The sequence below is a fragment of the Rhagoletis pomonella genome, unplaced genomic scaffold, assembly GCF_013731165.1.
Source record: "Rhagoletis pomonella isolate Grant_MI unplaced genomic scaffold, Rhpom_1.0 Rhpom_scaffold_00011, whole genome shotgun sequence".
NCBI classification, from domain to species: domain Eukaryota; kingdom Metazoa; phylum Arthropoda; class Insecta; order Diptera; family Tephritidae; genus Rhagoletis; species Rhagoletis pomonella.
Genome location: NW_023458565.1, coordinates 2,791,436 through 2,812,888, shown reverse-complemented (window position 1 = coordinate 2,812,888; position 21,453 = coordinate 2,791,436). Strand labels below are relative to the sequence as shown.

Here is a 21,453-nt window from a genome sequence, read left to right as displayed (position 1 = left end):
CGTATCGGATCATTGTTGCCGCAAGAACTTCTTCACAGATATAACAACTTCGTTAGGTTATTTAGGACGGCAATAGAAAATATGCTTTCTGACGACCACAAAATCAAACTTGTACAAGAATTGTGGTGAAAACATTGGACCAAATTTTTCAATAAAAAAAAATAAATTTTTGGCGGGACGAAGTTCGCCGCGTCAGCTAGTTTATGTATACATTTGTCTATCTCTATTCGTTTTGGCTGTTACAAACAACTGTTATGCGAACAAAGTCATAATACCCTTGTGAACAAGTGCGCTCGAGTATAAAAAAAGGAAGTTGTTCAAAGTTGTTGTAGTCTGAGATTGAAAATAATAATGTTTTTTATGAATTTGAGTTTTAAATTATATTATTTTCAAGCGCCCATAATGTTGAAAGTGTCTCTCGGCGGTTCTACCTTACTATATTTATATCATGGGATATGCAGCTTCACCTGTACTGTGCTATTCTGTATTTTTTTTACACATCGATGATCGATATTTTGATTTGAAAATTTTGTATGAAGTGATGACATAATTCGGCAAAATGGGTAACACCATTGCGTTGTCAAGCGTACCCAAATTATCTAGAAATAATCTACCTCCAGTCTGTCGGATTTTTCAACTGCAATGGTGATATTATTTTGCAAGCATTTTAAACATATGCGGTGAATATTTTCACATTCTCTGAATATCCGCTACCAGTTCGACTTATAAGAACAAGCAGATATTTTTTTCCAGAAGTCGAAATGGCATTTGGGGCCCAAAGAAACCACCCGCCATATTTGACAAAAAATTAAAAAAATATATATATTATTATAGCTTAAATATAAAAGTTACTAATTTGTATCAATAGTTTCCCATATGTAAGCATGAAACTGTGCTCGAAATATTTAGGCTCTAGACCGCTTTGAAATGCAATTTTTTAGTCGGGAAAATATTTTTCCATCAAAACACCTTAATTGCGAGAAATTAGCAAGTTATCAATTAAAGAAAAATGTTCAAAATTTAATTACAGGCATAATTAATTACATATATACACCTACTTGTTCCATTAATTACATATTTAAGTGCCGATATTTAACAAAGTCCTTTACTCGCGCCAGGAAGTGCCCAATTCAGTGCCAATAATTATTTAATCTTTACTTAAATTTGTACTTAAAACATCCGCACAATGTTGCTGTAACCGCAGCGATTCCACGTAAATTATTATTGTTTTTTTTTTTTTTTTTAAGTAAATACCTGCTCATTACAGTGATTAATCATCGTTGGGCAAATGATGGCGGCTGCGAGAAAATTTTAAATTAAATCGCGGCGTTGAACAATTCAATGCCTAAAGTTAAACACTCACATAGGCAGGGACATATGTATGTACGTATTGACATACACACCTTCATATGCGAACGTTTATATGTAAACGCATATATTAAAAGCTACATACACGAATGTATTAAAGTTCATGTAAATATATTTGTATGTGCGTGTGCGTGGCAAATTACATGAATATTGCGTGAAGCGAAGTTCCATTATTAAATTTACTTTTCAACCACAACATTCTGCTTTGTTAAGTACGTAGTATAAATCATAACCATACATATAAACATTAGGGCGGAGCAATACAAGACAGGTTTTATGTGAAAATTAGATTTGAATGCGTATAAGGAACGTCCGAACCCTAGAAATGCTGGATATTATAGAAAAATATCAGGTTGACATCACCTCAGTTCAGGAAATGCGGTAGACGGGACATGATTGCATTTGCGGCGTAGGACATCGACTATAGCTGCCGCAAATCTGGTCATCGGAACGAGACTAATCGACTTCGCCGGGGCATGCAACATGGTAGTTAGCAGTACAGGGTACCAGCATCGAAACAGCCACAGATCCACTTGGCTGTCCATCGATCAAAGAACGAAACTAACAAAAGAGGATAGGCTTCCGGCGTTCTTTAAGTGCGCCAGCATAGCCTGTCTTGTCGTAGTTAAGATACACATGCGCCCCTCTGCAATAAAAATCGTGTGCCAGGCGACGCAACGCAAGTGAAACGTCGAAAATTTGCCGTCACGATAGACCGCCTTGCAGTTTTGCAATCGACTCTCAATGCTGCTTAATCAGGCAACTTCTCATCGCCTGAACTTTTATAACGAGCAATGCTATTCTATCCTTCAATTCACATCGCACCGCTGCGGAAGACGATCTTGGAGAATGAAAAGTGCCATACAGCTGCAAAAGTGCCCGCCACTTGCGTCAATTTTTTTTTTATTTTCTGGCCACCATGTTGACGTTTGATCAAACCACTTACATTGTGTATGGTAACATCGTTTCCTTCGCAACGGAATTTTCACCGAATGAGGACGCAAGAGAGAAAAATCGCAGAAAACCAAACTATTTTACATTGTGAACCTGAAGAAAACTAAAACTCTTTGTTTGGACGAGTCATGTTTGTATGATGTATGGCGAAATGGGAAAAGTAGGTTTGACAAGCTGCTTGTGTTATGTACTGTAAAACTACGCAAAGCTTTTTGTTCAAGAATTTTCAGAGTGATTTAATAACTCTGTTATGTAAAACATGGTTGCTATCTGCAAATATATCGAGAGAAAATTCCTCAAAAAATACTCCAGCGCACCCGAAATTCCTCACGTTTTAAGGAATTACTCGCAAAATGGTCACACTGGTTCAACTAAGCATCACCTTATATACGAGTACCCTTTACAGAGTTCAAGTTCTAAGAGCATACTGGCCATTCTCAAATAGAGTTAGTGCTCATTGAAAGGCATTTAGCCATTCCTTGGCTGACATTGATTATTTTAGTCCCGAAAAATTAATTTGCTAAATAACTCGCACCCTAATGTATGTACATATATACGAATACGCCTACTCGAGCAGCATATACGCATGTGTGTAGTAGAGACACGTAGCAAATAAATGCAAATTCATGATGAAAACCAAAGTACTACATACATACATACATACATACATACATACATAACGCAAAAATGAAAGCAATAGCAGGCAGCACTCATACGCCATGTAGTACGCGAAAATAGACTGAGCAGCTTTAAGAATGTATACATAAATGTATGTATGTGCATACGTATTTAACGGACCATGCGCCCAAAGATGCTCGACTCAATTTTTAAAAGTAGCTTTAATTAAAAAAACTGTGTTAGAAGTAACTTTGTACGACTATGTGTCTAAATGCACGTTAATGCAAGTATAGTTACTTTAATTAATGCAACGTAAATGTGTGGGGATATTTAGGTATAAAAAACATAAAGTTGTGCAATAACTAAAACTTGATGTATTATGAGTACGGTAACCAGATTTCGGTGGACAAAAAACGGGACATTTCTAAAGTATCGAATCAATTCGTACAATCTTGTTTTCAGAAAAAAAAATACATAACGTCTTTTAATACTAGTTCTATTTAAAACAAAAAAAAAATATCAAAAAAATATCAAAATCGGTACGAATAGTCACCATAATTATGAGTCAAGAAATGAAAATTGAATACAACAATACCTACTAAAGGAGCTTTTTCAACGCCAGACATAATTTATTCCTCTCATAAGGTTAGGTTAAAAGAGGGGCTTGTGCTCCCAGTGACCGAGAACTATTTATCGCTTTAAATTAATCCTTGGCCGAATTTGCCTAGTAGTTTGGCAGGTGGTTTCCACAACCCACCTGGTATCGACCTCCACGATGAGTTAGGCCTTTAGTCGGTGTTTGCAAGATTAGAGTTATGCCTGCATTTGGAGCAGAATTTACTCCATATATTTTCCCTCCTTGCCAGTTCATCGGCTAAGCAGTTGCCAGGAATGTCCCTGTACCCAGGGATCCATACAACAGTCAAGGAGCATTTTGATGCCAGCCAATTGGGACTCTTCCTTCATTCTATGGCTACTTTAGACGTTATTCCGTTAGATTTAAGATATTTGATACCAGCCTAGCTGTCAGAATAAATGTTGATAGGCCGTCCTCCGAGCGGCGTCCATTATGGCGTCTAGATATGCTTGAAAACCGCTACCCACTCTTTTACTAAGCTTGAAACCATCAACGCTATAGTTCTGAACACATTGAAAACGACGAGCTACCGACCACAGCTTCCAATTTGTCATCTTTATTATCTAAGCGCTTTGTCGATGGCGACATGATTTCTTTGAACGCGGCAGCGACATCATGAATTTGTATGAGTTTGACATAAAAGAAGAGGAAGAACCTTATCTGTCGCCAGAAAAATAGAAATAGATATAATCTGGCCACAACCACAGCCGTCGCGTAGCCCGGTCGTCGCCAAAATAATTATCTACATAAGAGTACGTGTTAAAATAATTTGACAGCTGTGGTTTGTAGCTCGTCGTTTTCATTGTGTTCGGGCTATATGACTTGACAACCGGTTTCCTTTAGGCTTAGAAGTAGGGCGTTAAGCAAAATCGCAAGCAAAGTAGCAAAATCGATTAGAAAATCAATAAATATATCGATAACAAAATCGATAAATATCGATAACAAAATCAATAAATATCGATAACAAAATCAATAAATATCGATAACAAAATCGATAAATATCGATAGAAAAATCGATAAATATCGATAAAAAAATTGATAAATATCTATAACAAAGTCGATAAATATCGATAACCAAATCGATAAATATCGATAACAAATTAGTCTCGAGAATACCGAAAATTTCTAAAATCCCAAAATATTTCCCAGAATGAGTCTCTGTGTCTCCCTTTATATCCTTTCCTCTTTAATTACCTTTATTTTAATCTTTCTTCCCCTATCTTCGTCTTTACTTTTATAGGTATCCTCATTCTAATCTTTGTTTTTTACTTTTATGTTTATCATTTTCATCACTTCACCCCTTATATAAGCAAATGTTTAAATATACCTTGGTCTTCATTTTTGCCTTTATCTTTACGCATCTTTGTTTTTGTTTTTATTTTTATCTTTGCCTTTATCCTTTCGTTATCTATGTACGTACTCACCTTTACTTTCATTCTTGTATTGGTCTATTTCTAAATGTTATTCTTTGACGTTTTATTAGCAAATTTTTGTTAAATTAATACCATATGCATACAGAAGAAGCACTTCTTTCAGCCCCAACCATTTCCGTGTGCAATTTCCGTTGAATTTTCCAATTTACTCCCAACCAACCAACCGCCGCTAAAGAAGTTTCATTTCAATAAAAAACTAAAATGGAAGCAGTTTTTCACTTAAGTAGCGATTTTCGCAAAGAAAATTTTGAATTCAGTTAGGGCTCTTAAAATTTATAAAAATATGCAACGGTCAAATGTATTCAACTAATAAATATCTTGCCTAGCAGTTATTGCAGTTAAGCTTCGAAGTTCTAAGCATCTTGCGATATTAGAAATTGATACTTTAACTAAGCTTTAGTAGTGAAGAAACTTTTTTTGGCAACCACTCGTGCAAATGTATAATCAACTCTGCTGCAAGTTGTTGAAGTTGTGAAACTTGTAATATTTTCAGCCTTTTTCTAATTACTTCCTCCGTATCTTTTAAGTATTCCTAAGTATGATATTTCTTTGAACAGTGCAAATGATTTTAATTATGTTGTAAAATATCTTGTTCACTTTCGTAACTAACCGCCCGCTCCTAAGTTTTATGTGTTAATTAATTTGTAATGAATGCAAGGAAGCAAGCCGCATCTGTGGTTCCTACTGATTATAGGAAGTCTAATACAATCAAAATATATACGTACATACAAACTGCATACATGCGTATGAAATCGAAGTACATATTGATTTAAATGAACGTTCGTTACGTTTTAATGAAAACTATAATAAAGAGTCATTCCATACGAAAACGTCTGAAAATACAAAAAAAAAAAAACACGTAGCAGATCCATTAAAGATTTCGCTGTAACTTTGCGGGACTTTTCTTTAGAATCGCAAAGAACAGAACTTACGCAAAATTAAATTCTTGGAAACGCTCGTCTCCGCCTGCCCCAATTAAAAGTTTCAGAAATCGCGATTTTTATGCTTTAACAAATTTAGCTGAGGCGGCATTTAGAAGGGAAATATAACAGTTTCCATGTAAGCAAAGAAAATGGTATAAGAGGCATTCCACACTATTTCAATTGGTGAAAAACTACTTTTGTTCGATTTTCGGATATGTTGCAGAGGAAGTCCTGAATTGTTTGTAACAACAAAACAAAAAAAAATTTGATTTTTTTTTTTCAAAAGTTGGTTGTATAAAAAAACCAGTTTGTACTTTTTTATTGACAAAGAATGAGAGATTTATAAAAAATTATAATTTTTTTCAGTCCAATTTGTCATACCCAGGCATACGATTGTTAAGGAACAATATAGAAAGTTGCTAAAAAAAAACATGTTTGCAGGTTTTTAAAAATCTGCAAAAAATATTTTATTTTTTTATCAGGCTCTGCTTTACGAAACAATTAATATGTCAGGCCCAATATCGATAAAAAAAATAAATAAATGTAAAATTAAAATTAGGTCGAAATACGTGAAGTGAGCCTTTTAAAACTCTTTTCTTTCGGATAACCAAGACACTTACTTTGGTAGAACTCCAGGTAATATATATTTCCCTATACTTTGTTTTGCAATAATCATTTCTTTGATTGGTCATATCTCCTAATCGGGCAGAGATAACTTAATAATTTTGGTTTAAGTAACTGGAAAACTCCACTTTATTTGCACAAATTTTTAAATTTCTATTAAAAAAAGTACCACTTAAAAATATAAAATTTTTTCGCAAAATTATAAAAAAAATATTCACGTTCTCAATGTTGTACAAAAAAGATCTGTAGCTTGTAAGATAGATTGAAATAGCCTGGAATGCCTCATAAGTCCATTGATTTTCTTTTTAGTAGCTTAAGGAAAACAAAAAATGCTTGATTTTAGTTACCTCTAAACACGTTTTCGTCGAATTTATATGTTTTTTAATTTACTTTCGTTCCCACAGAAAAAGCGTTGTGTAATTATTTTAATATTAGGGAAATCTTTTTTTTTGTCACTTTAGTCAGAGGGAGTAAAAACACAAAAATATTTAAAGGCGCAGCGAAGCACGCCGGATATTTAATACTATCTTGTAAATCCTTTCTTCAATAAATGTTTTTAAGGATCGGCATTTGGATAACTGGTAACCTTTCAAAAAAATTACCCAGTAAAGCTTTCTTTTCATTCGGCACTAATCTTGCACTATTTCAAAATTTGTCGTTTTAAATTTTATCACACACAAAAAATTATTTGCCTGTAGGCCTTGCCATCTGTTGAACAATTAAATTCATTAAGGGAAAGATGTATCCCCATATGGGTGCCAAACGAAAGGGGTTTCAGAAAATAGTTCGAAAATATTTTGTAGAGGTTTCAGTTAACTTATATACAATGAAATATCAAAATACGCCAAACAAAATTGTGTTAAAAAATCTTTAGTTCGAACACTAAGAATATTTTTGTGTTGAGAGTTGCCACCCGTTGATTATAAAGTCAAATTCAAATTATTTAATAGGCTTAATGAATGTTAAAATATTACCATCGATCGAATCGAGGGTTGCCAAATGCTTAAGAAAATCAAATTCAACTTAATTCATCAGTTAATTAAAATATGTATCACAACATCAGACGAAGGATATTCAAGACGGTTTTAGCTTGAAACCACTTTGGAAGAGGGTTGCCACCAGTTAAAAAAGACGAATTTGACTAACTTTGATGCAAACTATTTAAAATAAGAAAATCAGGTTTCAAGCGAACTATTGTTAACAAATCTTCAGTAAGAATATTTATAATGTTTGAAGAGGGTTGCCGCGTGTTTAAAAACTAGAATTCAAATTATTTAATAAGTTTGATGAATTATTAAAAGGTCGTTAATGGAAATGGATTTGAAAGGTTTTATTTCTGAAATATGTTTTAAGGGTTGCCACCTGTTTAAAAAATCCAGCTCTACCTTAAGTAAGGCAATTAGGTAATTAAAATATGCATCATAATTTAGATAATCGACGAAAGAGATGTGTGAAGATTTTAATTTGGAAATTCTATGGAAAAGCATTTCTACCTGTTTGAACATTCGAATTTAGTTTTATCAGTACAGAGTGACTTGGAATTTGATGATATTAAAAACCGACGCTTTGCGAGACCTCTCTGCCCTCAGAAATGTCTGCACGGATTTAGATGAAGTATGGCACTCAGATCGCTTATAACTCCGACCGATATTTGGAAAAGGTTCTAAGTTTTCGAATTCAAATTTTGGTTGTTATAACGCCATGCGGGTTCACTAGTTTACTTTATTTTTTCCATTTTACTTCAAACTGAAGTATCATTTAAATTTATAGCGTCCGACAGCTACAACATATTTTTAATTAGTCACTTTAAATAAAAAATTTACTAACTATTTTGCTTATAAATTCAATTCGAAACTTTTTAACTGACTTCGCAAAAAGGAGAAGATTATCAATTCGTCGGAATATATTTTTTTTATGTATGTTACCCCATAACTTTGGACCTTTTTTAACCGATTTCTATAATTCTTTTTTTAATTTGGTTTAAATCCGATCATTGGATCATGAAGAAATTAACGATAATCTTAAATTTTTATATGAGAATTGAAGTCGGTTTTGTTTATTGCTTAAAAATTACTTGCTTAAAATTTTATTTCGCTAATAGCATAGAAATATGGAACATTTTTCGTATTGTAAATAGCATCTAGCTGCTTCAACTCACCTTAACTTTGGTCTTTTTCCGACTACGATGCGGCATCGTAACATCAGTCAATTTCAATAATTTCGGTCTAATTGGACGTTTGCCACTCTTTCCACTGCGATCGAAGGTCAAATCCAAATATGTTTCTGAAGTCATTTTTATTCTCTTTGTGTACTCTTTATGTTAATTAAAAGTCTCTTCATCGGGTTTGTTGGAAGTAATTTTCTGTGTAATTATGCTGAAAATGAAATTAATAAAAAAACATGTGTTATTTTAAAGAAAATGGCAATACAAGTATCTAAGAAAAATCATTGCAGTAATACTTATACTATACTATATGCATTATTATAGTTTTAAAATACATTGTTTGACATATATTTAGTTCCAAAAATTGCGAGAACTGTCTCATAAATAGAAGATTAAGGTCAAATACTTAGCCTTGGAATTCTGATAAAATATATCGATTGTGTTATAATTAAATTTAAATCTAGAGCATATCGTTACCTGAGGTGAAGATCGAGTAGCCAGTTAGAAAACGCCCTATCTTAGAAAATTTTTCAAGAACTCCCTACTTCAGAATTTGGTTGAAGATGGACCTATCTTGGCTGCCGATTTAAAAATGCCTTTTCTGAGGACATTTTGCATGTATTTTCAGCTGATATAGGGAGCTTTTGAACCCGATTCCGAGATAGGGCGTTCTTCAACAAAACTCTAGTGTCGATATAAGAAATTATTTTATCGCTTTTTTTTTTAGATATTTTAAGGCATTTGTACATATTAAGCCTCAAGCAAAAAAGTGAGATTGAATAGTTATTTACTTTTGCAATAAATGCAAAAACAAAAAAGCTTCCCATTTAAAATGGTCACCGCCCAATTCCAAGTTGATTCCTGGACACTGTGAAAAGGCATAATCCTCTGATGTTGATGGATTTACTGCCGTTTTCTCAAGTAGCTTTTCAATTTTATGTGCCCTTCAAACACATTGTTTCCGAAGAAAATTTGTGTTTAAAAGGCAGATAAATTTTAAAACCTAATTTTTCTTTTACTGTTTCATCTTTAAAAGTTAATGAAGTTAGGTCTTTGAAGTTAATGAAAGCTAAAGAACGAATACTACACATGTATAGCAGGAGCGGACTCAGCAGCAATTCTTTGGGGGCGGTGAAATATTTTTATTTAGCTTATATCGTGAATAACATAATAAAATAGGGTGTACTGAAGTAGACAAAGCACAAAATAAATGTTCAGAAAAGTGCAAAATTTCTGGAATTTTTTAAAAATGTTAATATATTTTAGGATTTTTTTTTCGACAATTTGTGATGTCTCATATCTTCATATTTAAGGATGAATTTCAGAATAAATAAAATTCTCAAAATTTGGGAAAATATAAAAATTTCTGAAATTTCAATAATTTTGTACATTTCAAAATTTTTTCATTTTACCAAAATTTCTAGAATCTCGATAATTTTTAAAATTTTGGAAATTATCCTATAAATAAGAAATCCCAAGAAATTTAATAATTTCATAAAATTCAAATTTTTGGAATTTTCGTTATTTTCTAGACCTGCGAAAATATTCAAACTTGCTGTGACTTTCAACAAAAAAAGTAAAAATTGAAAGTTAAGTAATTTGAAAATTTTGAAAATTCAGTGAATTCAAAGAAATGATATGCATTTTTCACCAGTGTGTTATAATTATATGATACAAATATAATTTTTCAGAATCAATCATTGCGCAATTATGCGGACGCAGAAATTTCCCAATTTTCGACCCCCCCTGGATCCTCCACTGTGTATATAGGTATAGGTGGGATCTCTTGCTAGGTGAATATAAAACGAATGAAAACATACAGTGGGAGTCAAAAATGGATGACGAGGCTTTGTTTTTAATATTTGCAATGTATTTCAAGCCAGCATTTTTATACTTTTTTATAAAAATGTTTCAACAAAAACCATATAAATCACACTTTCAAACTTTATACAGAATTTAGAAAAAGTCCACAATCGTTTATTTTAGAGCTTTTTAACCAGAATTTTTATAAATTTTTTGGGTATGCAGTTAATAGGCTCATAAAATTTTGGTAAAATAAATGCAAGTTTTGACCTGCTAGAAATCGCTATGATTTCTAATAATTTTTTTTTTGTGACGGCATTTTGCACTTTTTTTCATATAAACATAAATTTCTTGTTGAAGAATGTGCGCAAGCCGGTTTGCAAAAAAAAAATAAATAAATAAAGCCAACGCCAGTTTTCCTAAATTTCGCCATTTATATGAAAAAAGCCGCAAAAGCCGTCAGCAAAAAAAAAAATTATTAAAAGTCAATGCGATTTTTCAGCCGCTCAAAACTTGCACTTGTTTCACTTTAATTTTCAATTCTGCTAACTGCATACCCCAAAAAATTTATAAAAATTCTGGTTAAAAGTCTGGAAATTTAGATAAACACAAATTCCTGGAATTTTTCTAAATTCTGTATAAAGTTTGGAAGTGTGATTTATACGGTTTTTATTAAAGCATGAACCACATTATTATAAAAAATCATCATCAAATAATTTTGGCTTGAAAAACATTGTCATTATTAAAAACGAAACACCACTATCCATTGTGACTGCCACTGTACTTTTGCAACAAAGTTTTCTGAGATAAATTTGATTTTTCTATCATAAATCGAACTTTTTGTTCTTTGCTAATGGAATCTAATTTGGTTGAGGACTCATCGAAAATTGTGTAGTGTTTTAGTAGCGTGTGCACCAGTGGCCGCCGGTGGTAATATTAGTCCATTTGTTCTCATTACGAAAATTTCGATATTAAAGATATTGAAAAATATGTATTAAGCTTATAAAAAAGCCCAAGAAAAACGCGTCATCTCGTGCCATTTCTAGAAAACTTAGAGTCGACCAAAAACGGATTTGAATCGCTTTGCCAAAAATTACGATATTCGAAAAATTTATTGAACTGTTCCTCTAAACGGGATTTGCTGCAAAAATGAAGGTTCGCATGAGTTTTTCAACGAGCATCGCTTGACAGCGAGTCCAGCGCGCTTGCCATACTCATTTCATCGTTTTCCATACAAAATACATTGGACGTCAAGAGAAAAGCGTGAATAACTTTCATCTCGATACATTTCAGGAAATTTTTTTTTATGCAAATAATTGTTTATAGAACGTACAGCAATATTAGCCCAAAACGCGATTTTAAAGCCATTGAGATGTCAGTAAAATTTTTAAAAATTTTAATAACTTTTATATAACAATTTTTATGACCAAATAAAAAATAAAAATGGGAAGAAAACATCATCGTTCCTACTTCACAAATTTTTACTCATTTATGTTAAGAGCTTAGCCTTCTCTTACAACTTTTGGTGTGCGTCTTGACGTCATTATACTAAAATAGGGACATAGAGATTTATGCCGCCTCCGAACGGCATTTGAGTTTTTATGCAAACCTTTTTGATTGCAGAAGTCCGCCTGGACCTTAGCCACTGCCTGCCGAAAGGCAACCGCAATTGACAAAAAAATGCTTTGTTGCTAGGGCCACGAATCTAACCTTCTTTCCAGGTAGCGGCGATATGCAATTACGAGAATATTGTCAAAAGATCGTTGATCCAGACGGAAAATAAAGGCATGTATTTAAAATTAGCATTAAAAAAAATAAGAAAGAAAACCAAATTACTTTTCCGCATAACCCAATGCACGCCTTGAAAAAAAATGCACATGGCTTGTTTTGCTTTATCAATTATAAGAATTTTGTAATTTAAGTAATTGGCATGTGCTGATTTTTTTTTTTCAAGTTCTTACCTGTTAACTTTCCACAAAATTAAGATTTCTCTAGCAAACCGAGATGAAAAAACACAAAGAAAACCCTTTTTAATGGCATTCTGCCAATTGAATCCACATTAAGCGCACTTTCAGAGTAGAGCAATTTCGTAAAAAACCGCAATATAGCCAGACTTTTAAGAACTTTGCCCTGCCCAATTTGTAGCATTCTCCATCCTTCAATTCTTTTCATTCCCACTTTCATTCAGTTTTTTCACCATCGTGATGTACCATTTCCAATTCCATACTGGCAACTAACTCACTCGTATGTATTTCTGCCTCCATAAGTGCTTTGAATTGACTGCGGCATGCGCCTACCCCAATCGATTTGCGTTCGATTTGACATGCCATGTCTGCACTTTTCACTACATACCCTATTGCCCATCTGTATGTCCTGCGCCTGCCCCCCGCCTACCAACCGACCGGCCTTATAACCTCTTCACTATTTTGCTTGTTACCTTTGTCTTCAATTTGCATTGAATTGTATTTCAATTTGTGTACGGCTGGTAAGCTTGCGAAAGCGCATTATTGACATGTCAATAATTTCTTGCAGCTCCAAGCCTTGCCAAGCCCTTCGCTTTATGCCACTTCAGCTACATACATACTTGTTATCCGCTTGATTGTCAGCATATGTTGGCAATATTGAAATTGTATGTATGTATATTTGCGTGGCTATGTAACTCAGCAGCTGATGTTCATATGAGTAGGTTAGCTCTTACATATAGATAAGTATGTATAGACTTTGAATATATGAATACATATGTACATTAGAGTAGTTAAAAAACACTCTTTTTGTAAATTCATTAACGCTATATCAAAATATTGTTAATTGTGATCAAAAAGAGGCACGTTTTTTTTGAAAAAAATAAATAAATAAAATTTTATAAATACGCTAATGTTCTCAAGTTTTCTATTTTCGTGACATGTTAAAGTATAGCTTAAAATGTTGGTTTTACATACACTGCCAGAACAAAGTACTGGCACAGCAAATTTTTCGCAATGTATGCAAAGATTTTTTCTAATATTTTGTCGCCTATTTTGAATAAAAATATGGTTCATTCTACATATATATAGATTATATATATAGATAGCAATACTCTGAGTTAGTGTTTATGAATTAAAAAAATTATAATTTTTTTTAACCACTCTAATGTATGTACATACTATGCCAATACATACATACAGTGGCGGATTTAAATATTTGCCGCCCCTAGGCAATTCATAACTTGCCGCCCTTTTTTCACGAAAAAAAAAATATATATATATATCAAATATGATTGTTATTGTCAGTGCTTTATTACAATATAGTTCGTTAATAATGAAATACATAACGGAATTAACAAATTCGACATCAGCATGGATAAGGTATTCAACAAAAACCCTCTTTCAAACACTTCTTTTTCACAGTTCTTTACGTCTTGATTTTTCAGCTGCGAATTCGCGGATAATATCTTCACAATCAATAGATAGAAACAAATCTGACTCTATAGTCAGCAACGCAAGAGCATTCAGTTTGTTTTCGCTCAATGAAGATCTGAGATAGTTTTTCACGCGTTTTAAAACAGAAAACGATCTTTCTGCGCTACAATTGGAAATAGGAATTGAAACAAACATCCGCAACGCAATTTCAACATTAGGGTAAGAGATCTGCAGATTATCCTGTCTCAGCATTTTCAACAGTTCCAGAGGAGAATAATTTAAAATCTTCTTTTCGGTGCAGTATGCCTTGAAAAAGACCATTTCATTTCCCAAATTTTCCTCAAGATCTTGGGTGTAGTATTGGCTCAATATGATGGATTTTTCACGTAATTCTTCGTTGCTCAGATGTTTCATATCAGTGATGAGAGAAAATTTCGAATACGCCTCACGTCTCCGTGCCAATTCTGTCAAAGTACGGTCCAAGATAACGTTGAATGTGTTGACACGAAAGTTGTCTCGGCCACTCAATTGGATACTATTGTCCCTATTTTCACCAGGTTGTAGATTCTGATTCCTTCGACGCTGCCTGAGTGTTTTGTATTCCTGAATTGTAGAAATAGAGAGAGCTTTCTCTTCATATTGATCGAATTCTTCGCGAGTGTCAGACACAACTTTAATGAGTCCGTTGAACAAAGAGATCACTTCAGAAGTAGTCGTATTCACATTTTGCAATTTCTTGCTGACTGCATTGAATGATGTCAATAAGAAGCTCCATAAACCTTGCATAAATGCAGTCTCCAAAAGTTCTAGTTGAATACGTATTCCTGTAGCTTCGTTCCTTGTAATTGCATTTTCATGTGGGTCTTCTTATGATACACTTATGAAAAACTGGTGGGCTTGGAATCAAGAATTTTCTCGAAAATGCACGCTCGTTTTTCGGCAGTGTTGTCAAGTGTGGTAACCTTTTAGATGATTCTCGTTCTCGGGGCAGCGTGTCGGCTGTTTCTTTGCGTCACGCGCAGGCGCGCCGTCAGGTTTCTAAGCCGCGTGAATGAAAGTTAAATGGAAATTTCAACGACTGCTATACTAAGGAAAAATTCGCAGCGTAATTCTAATTTTGAATTGTATTGAATGAGATGAATCATTAATAATATTTTACAGACACAAACACAATTTCAAGTGCAGCTGAATCCAAATAAATTTTTTTCTTTTAATTTAGCCGTCTTAAATTTTGCCGCCCCTTAATTCTGCCGCCCTAGGCTTCAGCCTATGTTGCCTGTACGATAAATCCGCCACTGCATACATATGTATGTATGTAGAAGTTGACATATTTTTCTAGCTATTCAATTGTGCAGAACAGCAAAATATCATGTGTGTTTTTCAAGATGTTGTTGATTGATTTGATGAGAGGCTATATCTACGGAAAAATCAGTGTCATATTCTTGGCTTGCCATTCAGGCGGCAACAAAGACGCCAAATTATTCTTATTTGATTTGGCAAAGAAACTATTCTTTGCGAAATGTCGTACGAAGCACATCTTCTAAGCGCTGCCCATTTCTTGGCTTCTGCATTATTTCGCTAACCATACTACAAATCATTTACATAAATATTAGAGGAGAAGTTTAGATAAAGGCTTTAAAGAGATAATTACAATTTGCAGGAAACAAAATAACAACATAAAATACATAAAAGTGAAGAACTATTCAAAATACTTAAAACTTATTCTCGTTTTTGCTCGTTTGGCTTCAAGGTCCAATGTTGGTTTTCAAATGTACCTCAATTGGAGAATCAACCCATTCTCTAACAAAAGGGCAAATTTTGTATGCAATATAATCTGAGTTCTTCACTTTAGAAAAGCTTGGATATCAATTTGAATTCAAACTTTACTCAAATTTTTGTCAAACCTTGGGAAGAATGTTGGAGAAAAATGTTGTATATCTATGTGTTGGTGTTGGTTGATTTTTTTGTATATCTACTTGAGAATCAAGAATTTCTCAAAGATTGGAAAAAGTTGGTAAAATATTGGGAATAAATGTGAAAGTTTGTGAGTGAGTGGGTGTGGGTATGTTTGTTACTCTTTCACGCCAAAATGAACTAACGGATTTCAACGAAATGTGATATAAAGGTAGATTATAACCTGGATTAACATAACGCATAATTTTAAGAGAGTTGCCACCTTTTTCAAAAGATAAAATCAATCAATATGTTTAAAAAATATTACAACAATATAAACGTCAAACAAAAAGGGTTCCAAAACCACTTATTTCAAAAATAGTTTAAATTTTAAAATCGGTTAATTAACAGGTTAAACAAAATACTGAAACCATGTGTGCGTCAAACGAAATCGGTTCAAGGACGATTTTTTACGAAAATATTGTATAAGTAAGTTGCCATCTGTTCAAAACCGTAAAATCAGTTTGATTAATAAATTAAACGAAATATTTCAATACGGTTATGAAACGACATAAATTTAAAAAAAAACTAATTCAAAAATACTTTTAAAGGGCGCTGCCACCTGTTTTCAAATTCAAAATTAATTTAATTAACAAAGAAAAAAATATATATTAATGTCCAAAGAGAGTTTTGAAAAAAGCAGTATTCAAAAATATTTTTAACGAGGATTCCCACCAGCTTAGGAATTTGAAATCAATTTGGTTGACAAGCTAAATTAAATGATACCAATGTCATAAATTTGAAAAATTGTGAGTATGTTTGTCGCTCTTGTTGGATAAACTAGGCGTGGAGATAGCGCATGACCTCGGTTATCATATAAAATATTTTTGGAGAGGCTTACCACCTGCTTGAAAAGTTCAATTCTCTTACAAATTATATGTTCAATGAAATTTTACAGCACGGATGCCAAACGAAGGAGATTTACAAAAGTTTTAGTAAGAAACCAATTCTAAGAGAATCGCTACCTATTTAAAATGATAAATTTAATGGCCTGTAGCTACTTGCAGTCAAAATAAAGTTGACTATATAGTCAAAAGCAACTAATTGACATTTAACTTTCAATTGGATACCTGAATTATGTTTAAGAAATGTTTATTTTTTAAATATTTTGAAAAGGGTTGCCACTTGCTTAAAAGTCAGATCCAATTTTTCCACAAGTTGAATAAAGTATAACAATATGGATTTTGATCAAAAAAGCCTTTAGCGAGCTTTGTTTCGGAAATATTTTTAAAGAGGGTTGCCAGAGGGCTTTATTATATGTATAGAAAAATCCAAAACTCACTCTTTGATTGATTAAATATAATGCTCTTCATCAAATTACAACTCGCCACGTCGATTTATGCAAAAGAAAAAATTATAAGTTACAACTTTTTACATTCAGTGACGATGTGAGTTAAACATTTCAGGTGACAATATGTATGTACGTTATTTACGTACACCTACACTACAATAAATGTATGTATGTACACAGATAACATAACCATGCAAGTGCATAAATTCACATTAAAAAGCCAAACAACCCGTTAAACCCCATAATTTATACGACGTCACTTGTGCACTCTCGTTAATTTGCAAAATTTTAATCCGCTTTCTCGTCGGTTATACTGCAAAACGGTATATGTCTATTAGCACCCTTGATACTTAGATGGTATCTTACTTGCACGGGAATGCATCTGCAATTCGTTACACCCTAGGAAACGAATGACAAAATAGTCTACCTTTGTCTGGTGAACATGAACGATTGCCAAAAGCGATCAGATACAAATAACAGATCAATTAAGCACCATTAAGTAATAAGTGACATAGAACGTTTTGCAGTTTCTCCGACGATATATGTATATTAAGCACAATAAGTGTTGAGTTGGCGTGAATCATTATTAGCACATTGTTTCGTGGCAATTTTCGGGTAAATTTGCTTATCTTATACACTTATGTACATTAGATCGGTTCCCAATCAAAAGAAAACAAATAGTAAATAACCCACATTCTCTCGGTTTGAAGGCGTTGGCCATCACTTAAAATACTTTTTAATTTTATATTAGCATTTAGACAACAAGAAAATGCGAAAACTGAATTTACTCTTCGAAGAAGGTGATTTTAATCGAGAAATTATTGCAACGATAACTTGTACTGAAAAATGTATTGTTCCCTCTGGGCGTATTTGCCATTTTTTTACTTATGTAAAATAAAAATCGATTTTTTTTTATTTCGATCTGGCATCTCTAGACTTAAAGCGAGCATCAGTACGCAGTTGTCGTCGAAAAAATTATATCTCAATTATGCGTTGAAAAATGGCCCAAGGATAATGATGAAAAAATAGAAATAGTTCCATATAGATAATTAACAGCCATTCTAATGTACATATGTACATACATACATACATATGTCCATAATCGACCACAAAGTACGTTCATACATAAATAATTATTTATATTTCCATATAAGTATGTATTTAAGTACATAAATACTCGCATACTTCTATTAAATATATACATAATCGATTGCAATTGAGATTCATGGCCGCAAATGCGGAAAGCAGATAATTAGTGGTAATTATAAGTGCAATGCAAATACGTGAGTATTCAGTTACGACAACGGTACTTTATTGTACATAATTAAGAAAATGATGAAATTCATTATTTTTTATAATAGGGTGCTGCTGTAGAGAATACGTATTTATAAATTATATCTAGATGGTATTTGTTATGCATTCTATTAATATTGATTACATATTTTATATAGCACTAGATTTATATTAATTTCCCTTACCCATTACTGAATGGTGCATGTTTACCTGCTGGAGTTCACGTTCTTTTGAGTGAAATAAAATTATTGGCCTTCGTTTGTTTCCTAAGGGAATAAATATTCTGATTATTGAAGGGAATAAATATGAAAAGGTATTGGTAGATGGCATGGCATATAAGTGATCTTAGACAGAAAGAAATATATATATTCATATGATAACACCATTTTTGTAATCCAAACAGTAAATAAGGCGACTCATATCTTAAGTAATGAATATACAATTATAAATAACCATTGAGTAGTTGGCAAGTGAATTTGCAAAGATAAGCTAAACTTCGGAGGAAAAGAAAATGATATAACATCAGTTATAGAGGGACGTCGAAATATTTCAATTAATTAATTACAATATAATCTATATATATAATACGCGTAGGGACTTTTTGTTCAGGATAAAATAGCTGTACCGTTCGCCCGCTTTTTTGAATAATTAAATGTCAAATTAAAGCGCTTGGCATGTAGATGTGCCAACTGGTTTTAGTTTTTCGAAAAGAGATAAAAAATTTAATTTAAATTATTTAATAGTCAATGCCATGAAATCGGCACTGTTCGTTCGATTTTCCAAAATTACGCGTCAAACTAAAAGCCTTGGACTGTAGATGTACAATAGGTTTTACGTTTTTGAGAAGGGTTGCCAATTTTTTTTAAATTAAAATCAAATTATTTAAAAAAATAAATCACATAAATCAATTATTACAAGATGGGTATCAATTGAAATGGTTTTGAAAAGCTTTGCTTCTTAGCTGAAGCATAGGCGGGTTGTCACCTGTTTAAAAAATCCTATTAAGTAATAGAAATATGTATCACCATATGGGTGCCAAACGAAAGGGGTTTCAGAAAGTAGTTTGAAAAAATATTGTCAGGAGGGTTGCCACGTGCTAGAAATGTCGAATTTAGTTTACTCATACACAAGTTACACGAAATATCAAAATATAGGTGTCAAACATATCAAAATATAGTGTTGAGAAATCTTTAGTTTGAACTCTAAGAATATTCCTAAGGTGTTAGAAGAGGGTTGCCACCTGTTTAAAAAGTTATATTCAAAATATTTTATAGGTTAAATTATGTATTAAAATATGGGTATCAAACGAAGGTGGTTCGCAATTATTTTTATTTCTGAACTGTATTTAGCGGCGTTGTTTGAAAATTAAAATTCCACTTAATTCATCAATTAATTAAAATATGTATTGCAGTGTCCGGCGAAGGGGAGTTAACAATGATTAAACTTGAAAGTACTTTTGAAGAGGGTTGCCACTTGTTTGCAATGTCTCTAACTCAATTAACTAATTCAAAAAGTATATGAAATATAAAGACACCGCAGTGAAACGAAAGAATGCTAAGAAATCTTTAGTTAAAACATTTCGAATGTTTCCATAGAGTTGCCACGAGTGTAAAATGTTAAATTCAAATTATTCATTAAGTTAGATGTTTTATTAAAAGATGGATATAAATTTAAATGGGTTTGAAAGGGACTTAGTCCTGACCTTTATTTAGGAGAGTTGCCATTTGTTCGAAAAATTAAATTTGAATTAGTTCATAAGTTTATTGAAATCACAATGTCAGACGAAAATGATTTAAGATTTTAGTTTGAGAATACTTTGAAAAGGAATTTCAAAAATTATAGGCCTTAGTCTGTAGAGGCATGATAAAGTTTAATTTTTTTAATTAAGAACTCTTTTCATTGGTATAGGGTGACTGGAAATTCGATCAAAATAAAAATATGCACTATGCGAGACCGCTCTTCGCTCAGAAACGGCTGCACGGTTTTGATAAAATATGGCACTCGAATCTCTTAGAACTCTAAATAACATTTGGGATATTTTTTAAATTTTTGAAATTCAATGCAAGTATGCTAAAGCCTGCCGAGGGCCGACAGCCATAAGAAAAAACTCTTTCGTTTTGTAGTTTTTATGTTGTTCGGAAACTGAACTGAAATCCAAGCCCTATGGAATGGTAGCGCGCGCTGTTTACCACTACACATCACTACGGCCGCCAATATATTAAAAAGTTTAATAACGCCTTGTTAGCCACAAATGTATCAGAAACTCTGAATATACAAGAAATCAAAGAACATACTGAACAAAGTTTGGAGTTTCTTGGAAATGATTCTGGCTTGAGCCTTTTCTAGGATCGAGCATTTGAATGTATTTATCGGAAGCTTTGGGAAACTTCGGAAAGTTATAAGATCAATGGCATGAGTCGTTCCATCTGATTTAAGAAGTCTAAAAGATGCCATTACTCAATTTTTCATCATTGAATATTTAAGAAATTAAATTTATATTGTAATTTAGGGTGTACCACAATATCCCCAAAATCAAAATCCCCAAATTAAAGTCGCAAAATCAAAATCCGTAACAGATCATCAAAGCCCAACAATCGAAGATCCCCATAATCGAAATCCCCAAACCCAAAATCACCATTTTCTGAGGATTTTATATTCGATATTATTTCGCAAATTAAAATTCAAAACAAATTGTATGATGAATTCACAATTATTTTGTAGGGATATGAAAATTAAAGATAAAGATATATATAATACATCGCAATAACTTATGAATATATGTATGTACATATGTTGCATGAATTTACATAAACACCAACTACACTGTTCAAGATATTTACATAAACCATAAACGGGAAATTAGAATATTTCCTTATCAAAATAGTTTAAAGCAAAAGATGAAAGGAAAAGATGGGGATAATATATTTGCGGATTTTGTTTTCGGGGATCTCGTGGCTCTCCCGTAATTTAATGTACTTCATTTCCTGTTTTAAT

The 21,453-nt window shown here is 32.8% G+C and overlaps 1 protein-coding gene across 1 annotated transcript in view; it reads right to left on the bottom strand.

The window, feature by feature from the left end:
- The window catches only part of LOC118747286, a gene marked incomplete in the record, with an annotated part of 304,434 nt that overhangs the window by 203,053 nt on the left and 79,928 nt on the right, over positions 1-21,453 (bottom strand). Inside the window, 1 exon segment of the mRNA XM_036481289.1 lies at positions 8,716-8,932. Within this exon segment, the coding sequence (XP_036337182.1) occupies positions 8,716-8,850 (135 nt within the window).